General features: G+C 38.8%; 1 protein-coding gene across 1 annotated transcript in view; it reads right to left on the bottom strand.

Annotated features, from left to right (window-relative positions):
• Positions 1–2,172: 2,172 nt before the first annotated feature.
• MSH2 (mutS homolog 2) overlaps positions 2,173–8,868 on the bottom strand; it is a 50,891-nt gene continuing 44,195 nt past the window's right edge. Inside the window, exons 15-16 of the mRNA XM_062605990.1 lie at positions 4,908–5,080; positions 2,173–3,327 (exon numbers count right to left, since the gene is read on the bottom strand). Coding sequence (XP_062461974.1) covers positions 3,157–3,327; positions 4,908–5,080 — 344 coding nt within the window. The 3' untranslated portion in view covers positions 2,173–3,156. The remainder of the gene's footprint in view (positions 3,328–4,907; positions 5,081–8,868) is intronic.

Raw genomic sequence — 8,868 nt, 5'->3', positions numbered from 1 at the left:
TACATACTGGTTTTATATATGAAAGCTCATTAAATGCAATGAAAATCAGTTTAAACTATCATCCTAATCTTGCACCAAAACAGATGAAACTGCTCAGACAGTCCCAGACCTCAGCTGAGCTGCAAAAGCAGCATCCCCTCCAGCAGGGCAATGAGCTCGCACACAGGCTTCCCTAAATCTGGAAAAATTAAGACCATGAACACTTCCAGAGTGGTTATCAAGCCAGAACAGCTACATCCACTGAGAGCTGGTGCAAAGTCATTATGTTCAACAAAGCCCAGGCCAATAACATGGTTGTGAGCAGGTATCCAGTTCTCCGAGGCTTGAAAGTCTCCTCCAGCCAGTTTCAGTGCATCTGTCAGCAGGCAAGGGGTTGTTTTATGTCATGGTCCTGCCATTTCCGATTCTAAACCTACCCCAGCTCCAGTGGAGCAGAAGTGATCAAAGGAAGATAATTCCTTCACTGTTTGATCATGTCTGCTCTTTTCTTTCACCCCATCTAATACAGTGTTCTTCACAAAGTGCCTTCCAGAGGAACAGTAACAGCACAGACTAAAACCACCACCCCTGCAGTAAGCATTCAGTGCCAAGCCTTCTTAAGTCAATGAATAAAGAGAAACTTGCATCTCCATTCAAGGCTGACAGTAAGTGGCCTCACCACTCCTCAAACAGCAAATTACTTTGTTCTGAAGCTTTGACAACCTTTGCATCCAATTGGTACAGCTCTGTAATATTCAGACAAGTTCTGGAACTGCTCCCATCTCATAAGTACTTTTTTGAGGGAAAAGCTAAATTGGAACTAGCAAAAATAGCCATCCTCCTGCTCACATGAAATCACACTACCTGTAACCCAGTTTGCAAGCAGCACTGACATATGGAGACTAAACTCTGCCTGATCCTTTCTTGCCTATATCCAGCAGCTGCAGTGAGGGGGGGGAAATATAGTGTAGAAAATAGTTGAGAGGATAAGGTTTAAAATCCTATTAACTTTTACCTTTCTTTCTTGTGAGTGATGAAAGGCATGAGAAAAACTGAATCCTTTCTGTTGCAAGTGTGTAACACCCTTTTTGAAGCACAGAGGAAAAAGTGCTGCCCAGAGCTGGTCCAGTCAGGGTACCAGCTGCATCACTCCTAAGCAATGCACATGAGTAGTGCTTTCACTCTCAGATGAGCAAATCTGGTTACACAGGAGCAGCATTATCAGCATCCAACTGCAACACAAAAAACCAAAAGCAGCCTTTCCTCAGCATACTGCAGACATGCTGTACTGATGCACTGCATCCAGAGCAGAAACAGTGGACACAAAGGCTAAAAACTAAGCCACTGAATGAAACTGGCAACCAGGTTCAAAGCAAAGTCACGGTCCCTCTTGCAGGAGGCAGCTCAGTGAGGCATAACTTGGCTATGAGTGTTGTAGACACTGGAAGCTCACACAATGTCTAGGGGAAAACAGAGAAGCTCCTGGAAGAGAAAACCACTGACAGTTTTATGCCTGTTCCCATGGTTAGGAACAGGAAATCAGGCAAGGGGCATCTCTGATCAAACCACAGATACCTCAGCACGTGTAGGAAGCAACTCGAAGTATCGGCCACTGCAGTCCCTTAGAAGAACTGCCTTTTTCTAGCAACAGTTAAAGCACTTTGATCCAATACAAATTGTGTGTCACTGCAGGATTTGATGCTCTGAATTGATTCTCATTGTCTATTTTATGTGTAATTCTGAAAGCTTGTGTTTGAATCAACTGAATTTGCAAAACCAGCTACATTTTTCATTACTTTATGTAACAGATTTTTCCATTCACACACTTTTCCAGACACAGCTACTGAATACATGCATCAACTGTGCTGTTTGTAAATGCAAGTCTATTTTTGTCTTTACAAGCAGAATGCATTCTAATTTAAAAGACCAGAAAAGTGTTATGCAGAATCCAAACCCCTCAAACAAGCCTTTTTCTCAAGTAGATCTAGTATGTCCAAGTTCTAGTCCAATGACAAACCAATGCTACCCAACAGCAAGTTGGACACTACACCTCTTTTATGACTACAGCTGAACTGTTTAAATGCAGACCACTGCAACACATTAATCCCCGATACAATCCCTACAGCAGAGCTTTAACAGCAGCGCTGCTGTCCCCAGCACACACCCACTGATGCAATCTCTGAACACAGCAAGTTTGCACAGCATCTTCAGCTTGATTTTATTCCTATAATCTCATGCAATAAACACCTTTTCCCATTAATCTTTCAACACTGACAGTTTTAAATATAGGTAAGGCATTTGTGAGCTACAATTTAAAATGCTAAATTTCAAGGAGAATATAAACTCGTATCTGCATGCTTTCAAACTGTCTCAGTGTGAGAAGCCCACCAGATAAAAAATCACAGAATAGTCTGAAGAGACCTTAAAAGACCATCTAGTTCCAACCGCCTGCCATGGGAATGTGTTCTTTCTTCACAGAGAAACCTCTTACACCATAACCAACTCAGAAGCTCCAGTTAAACTAAATTCACCCCAACCTTTATTATATTACAAATTCACCAAAATATGCAAGAGTTGTCACCACTCAGGCATGAAGAGCAGGTCCGTAGTCTATTTGACCAGAGCACTGCCATCCACAGAGCAAACAAAAAAAATCCCTCCTCTCCCCAATCTCCATGCAAGTGCACATACAAAAGAACTTACAACAAATCACATTGGTTTTTTTCTAATGGAGCACTAACACAGCGTTAATAAAACTTTAATTAACGAATTCCATCGTACAATAAAGAACCCTGGTACAGGACACAGATTTTGCGTATGCTCGGTTCCTTTTCCAGGCTGTGTTAGTTATGTGCCACCTCAATGGCTATACTTTCTAGCATACTTTCCTCATAAAGCATTATGCATTTTGTTTGTACACTCAGTAATTCTCTCAGTACTGAAAAAGCGTTTTATTGAAAACTCCTAAAAGGGCACAGTGATCCCAACTAAAGCAGGAATCTGGTACAGGACGTGCTCAGGATTTTTTTTACAAACTAATTACAAACCAAGGGGAAAAAAAAAAAGCCTACATAAATGAGTACAAATATCTTAAAGTATAAAAGCTACAAGACAAGAAAATGACAGTTCTTGCAACGCAAAACATGCTTCAAGAGCTGTATCCTGTTCTCACACCTTTCATGATGTAACTTTTGTTCGGGAAATTATTTCATTCACAAAACTGTTGTTCTTTGCCAACACACCATTTCTCAGCTGTTTCAGCTTGATTTTGATGTCTTCTTCTGACATATCTGTCAGGGGCAATGCTTTCACTTCACAAAGAAAATCCTGAATTATCTTTTCACCTTCCTGAAATGGAGGAAAGGGAAGGAAAAGAAAATACGATGTTCAGATTGCAAGCAGGATTTTTCTAAATTCTCTAAAGATACCAAGTTTATTCATCACCAGAAACTTTCTGTAGGCAAAACCCATGGTTATTTTTGCACATCCAATCATGTTCTCAACACCGCGACAACCCAGTTATACTGGTATCAGGAGTTTATTCCCCTTTCAATCCATGAGCAAAAAGCATCAGTTGATCAGTAGAAATACAGTATTTAACAATGATACCTCCTATGTGCATTCCACATTTAACTCCGGTGTGCAACTGCACTAGGTGAGCATTGCTAGCAATGATATAGCCATATTCCACAAACTAGTCACTTTTTGGAGGAACTGCAGATCAAAACCAATGTTTCAATATGCAAAATGCAAGAACAAATTGTAACCAAGCAACTGGAGAGTGGCCGTCACCAAGGAGAACAGATGATAATTAAGCTTCATGCATATGCTTTTACACAAACAGGCAAAGTGGAGCTTCTAAACAATCTGAATTGAACAGGAAGAACAAACATTTCAATGAACAGTATTCAGGATCCCTGTATTAGAAACAGCTTGCCCAGAATACAGAATTTTGCCCCATCCTCTGCATTTTGCATTTTAGACCACCAAGATAAAGTTTTATCATTTAAAACTAATGCAGTATGCTTTCAGCGCAGAAATCTCCAAAGGACTTGGAAACATAATAGCACACTTCCCCTCTAAATATGATGTTAGCAAAGCCAGAAACATCTAAGGCTATGCCATTCAATTGCCTAGAGAGTTTATGAAATACTATGTATTACTGAAATACCCAAGCAAAAACCCACAATGCTGTATTTGTCAGAGTGTCTGCCACATTAATTTACACCAATTTATGACCACACAGCCAGATCCACTAATCTAAAAAATACTATACCATGATACCTAGCAATCTAGCAAATGAAGGGTAATAGTGGAGCAACTGAGATACTTGGACAGGGAACATCCTGGCATTAAAAAGTAGGACAAACCAGAGAGCATTCATCCACATCAGATCCACTTACTGAACCAGGAACAAATGCAGTAGACCTCTAAAACTGAAAATAAAGTAACAGGTAACAGCCTCTACCTAAAGCAAAGGCTTTTTAAATGCAGAAAGTGCTTTGGATATGGGCTAACACTTCAAGGCTTCCATATACTGGAGCATTACCAAGACTACCACTGATGGTAGAGATAAATGAGTTACAAGGCTGAAGTTTCAGGCCAACTGCTGGGACACAGAACTAAGATCCTTAACCAGATTTATATGCCTGCAGCAAGGAGGACCTGACTACTGGCACTAAACAACAGAAGTTATAAAGGGCAGCATTTTCTAGGAGGCTGCAACAGATGTCACTGTAAGGATTCTTAAGCCATCTTAAGATGACAACACAGGCTATTCTGAAAAGGCTTTTTGCAAGCTACTGTTTTCCTTTACACTACCTGCTAATGAAGCTGCTTTTAAGAGAAAGCGAAGGGAGAAGAGAATAAACTATTTTGCTTGGGCTACTCCAGCTAAACAAATTTAAAAAGCATTCCTGATAGCAAACCTCTCTTTCTTTGCAGAATTTCTTGGCTGGTGGTTCTCCTTCAGATTCCCTGGACTTGCCAATGTTTTGAAACTCCTCCAGTTCCAATGCTTTCTCTCTTGCACTTTCTATCACATGTTTTGGGAAAGCTGCCAGCTCTGCTACATGTATTCCAAAACTCTGGTCACAAACACCTGGATGCAGAGAAAAAAACAACAGTAAAGAATTCACAAGAGACAATATGGCTACACAGATTATATGACCAAACTTGTAATAGTTCTCTGTTCTGAAGAATTAAATGCATGACATGGTTTGGTTCTCCCAACAGTTTCTGATTCAATTTTGGACTACAGAGTCTAAAGAACACGGTCTTATTTAATTAAGCTCTCTTTGAACAGTAATTGCAGAGCTCCAAAAGTGATTCAAGAAGAAAGGGAAAACTCTTCAGGCTGAAAGAATTCCCCTCTAGTACTTGAATGAAACTGAATAATGCTTTTTATTAAAGTACTTCAGCACAGCCTGTAGAATATAGTATATTAAAAATTATGTGAACTACATTTCTCACATTTTTCTATATTTGAGTATTTTTATATATACATTCACACATGTAAAATGCCGCATTCTCAATCATTCTCATCCTCCTTTGCATCAGTACCTCCTAACTCTTCAGAGCCATCTTTAATTATGTCAAAACCTTTCAACTTTAACTTCACACTTCCTTCAATTAATACACTTTATAATATTTGGTTGAGGAAGAAAAGTTCTCATAACTGCTCAAATTATACCAATTATACATAGCTACATAAAAATTTTCACTTCAGTTTCAAAAGCCCTCCGATACAATCTGCCAACTCCATTCATCTACATTACCATAATTCCTACTGGCCACCCACAAATATTACCACATCCTTTTAATTCTGGTCTCCAGCAAGGAGGTACAAATAACGTATGTAAAATTATTCTTAACTAATCATCTATTAAATATTGAGTAACTAAAGAATAGGTGAAGGAAAATTTTGCATTTAGACTTTTTCTGTTTCATTAACCTTGCGATCTCTCAGGATTCTTGAAGGAAATCAACATTTTTAAGCAGAAATTGGACCTCATATTGATTTTATATTAAAAGCACACACCACCCCAGACACAAACTCGGGTGCCTGCTCAAAGAATCCTGAGCAGAGGCATAGACAACAGTACTTTCTGTGTCTCCTCTTCCAGTTGTCCTACAACACTCTTGAAGCATGAAGACAGGGATGAAAATACTATAAGAGTTCTTTGTATAACTTGCATGACATTTCAAATGATGTGAAACACTTGTTTCAAAAAGCCAGATGTATCTGAGCTGTCCATACATCCTTGCCTGAACCACATAACCCTTCCAATCCAAAAGGGAAAGGGCACAACACTACATGCAAAGACCTGAGTGAAAGACATCCAATTTGACACGAGGTATTTTAAGATGAAGATTTCATAATGTTGTATCTATCTGTCTCATTTGGCAGAGGTTTAACTAGGTAGATACAAACTACTGCGCCTCTATGCTCAACAGCACTTCCAAGAAAATAGAGTTGAAAGACATTGCATGTAGAAAGAAAAGATGTGCATGACTGAAAATAGCAAAATTGACTGAAGAAAAATATTAAACCAGGCTTATAGAGTTTTTACTAGGACCAGAATGGATGAGTTAATACTGGTTGAATATATATATACATAAAAAAGAAGAGGACACGGGGGGTGTTAAAGAATTGTAAGGTTTGGGGCTATAATGGGGCACTATGAGGCTTAGGTTTTGCCCAACCTAAGCACTCAAAATAAGGCACTTAAATGAAGACAGCTTGTTTGAAGATACTGTACTGCACTGAAAACACTCAGTTTCAATGTATGCTTGCCGCAATTTATGACTACACTTAAGTTCCCAGGCCACACTAAGTCATATTTAAGGCATCGATTTCAGCAAGGCACTCAGGGCTCTGAACCTTCACTTGGTGGAAGGAACTCAGTATGTGCTGGAAAAAATGGGAAAGAGCAACCTGCAAAAGAACCACAGACCCTGCCTATCCGCTGGAACAAGCTGGGTTCCAGGGCCACAGAACTTCGGAATGATATTCAGAAGCCTAGGCACTGCCTAGAATAAATGCATGAACAAAAGGAGAACGAAGGCCATTTCTAAGAAAGAAAAGTCAAGGACATAAGAATTAAAAGAAACAAGACTGTGGCAGCTGGAGACATTCTAACCAGCTTTAAGTAGACTCTCAGTAAAGCCAGAGGAGAGCAGCGCTTCCAAGTCATGCTTTGACTCCCCCGTCCAGAGCAGCCTCCTAGCTTTACAGAAAAGTACCCAAAACCTGATTGTAAGACTATAGCCATAGGGGAATATACAATTACAAGTGGTTATACAAAGGGCACCAAATGAAATAATTTCATAGATTTTAATGCAGAAGAAATGAGTAAGAAACAGTCAATTAGTAATGTCATGGGAGTAAAACTAGCACAGTACCACTTGAATGAGGCTCAGATCATGATATAATAAAAACTCATTATCTAAAGACACTTAATAGTATGGTGATAGCCTGTGAAGATAATAAAAATTATCTTTAAAAGCATAATAGTAAAATTTAATAACTGGACAGCATATGACATTCATTTCAGAAGAAATGAACTGACATGTCCCAAATTGGCTAAAGAAATCGGGAAATACTGGAGAGAGTTCCAGGATAACACACACAGAATATGCACTGATCATGAAATGCTGAGCTATTAGGATGAACTCGCCAAGTGAAAAAAAGTATTTGGTATTGTGTCAACATGACAAAACAGCTTTTAAAAGGAGGAATGAATTTTAGCAATTGTACCTGTAAGATTAAACCTGAAACTAAAAATACACGAAAACATCAGTTTCCATGACTTGAGATATGAGACGAAGTTAACATCTGAGCCTTAATAAGGATGGATTATATTTGGTAATTGTTTTAGTAAAGATAGTAGCCTAATTCCTCAAATACTTATTTGAGACAAAACCACTCCACAAGGTAAGTTGCTGATCAGATCCAGTACAGCCAGTGTTCTATAGTAGTTATGTTCTATCACTCTGAGTGGCACCTAACTCATTCATTCCTTGTGGAGCTCAGAAAAGGAAATCAAAAGCTATTCCAAAGTGAAAACACAGTGTAATGCTATTCTGCCCACATTTTAAATAAAAAGCTTAGACTAGAGGTTGGCAACCTCAACAAAATGGCCTTATGGGAACAACAAAATAGAGTTCACAAACAAAGTGGAATGGCATAAATGACCACACCTTGTAAACCACAGTTACACAGCCCTGCTTTATTTAGCACAAATACAGGCTCCCACTGAAGGGAGAAAGAACAAAAGATTGGGGATATAGAGAAGCAGGAAGAAGCACTAACTGCAGCTAACAGAGGGGTTTATGCTTCATAAAAAAATTATCTAATCTATTACCAAAAGGAATAACTGGCTCCACTAGAGGATTTTAAATACATCTGACCTATCTTACACTAACAAAACAGGCTACTTGTTGTTTTACTATTATGCCATTTGCTAAAAATGTGATTTTGCCTATATTCAACTACTGCATAAATTGGGCAACATCTTTCTTTAATGATCAAACCTTATTACAATGAAATAGACATTATTAAAAATAGTCAGCACATAAAAGTTGTACTACTTTCTTTTAAAAGACCAATTTAAGGAACATAAGCCTTTACTCTGTCAGCAGGTTAAAATGGCTGATTTTGGAAAACAGAAAATAACCTTTTGGAGCCCTTCTCTCTGCTCTTTAAGAAACAAAAAGGATCCAACCTCAAAAGAATTAACTTGAGTGGCAGAAATAACCTAGGAGTCTTAAATAATCAACATCACCAGCTGTGTTCACACATGGACATAGCTCCTGCCATACACATTGTCTATGGACAGAGGAAAATATATCTATTGTAAACCCTAAGCCTGAAGTGAAACATGAGAA

This window comes from Pezoporus occidentalis, unplaced genomic scaffold (genome assembly GCF_034315485.1).
Source record: "Pezoporus occidentalis ecotype Australia unplaced genomic scaffold, CSIRO_AGI_Poc_V1 ctg93, whole genome shotgun sequence".
Taxonomy (NCBI): domain Eukaryota; kingdom Metazoa; phylum Chordata; class Aves; order Psittaciformes; family Psittacidae; genus Pezoporus; species Pezoporus occidentalis.
The sequence above is the reverse complement of the archived record's forward strand: the minus strand, read 5'-3'. Positions and strand labels throughout refer to the sequence as shown.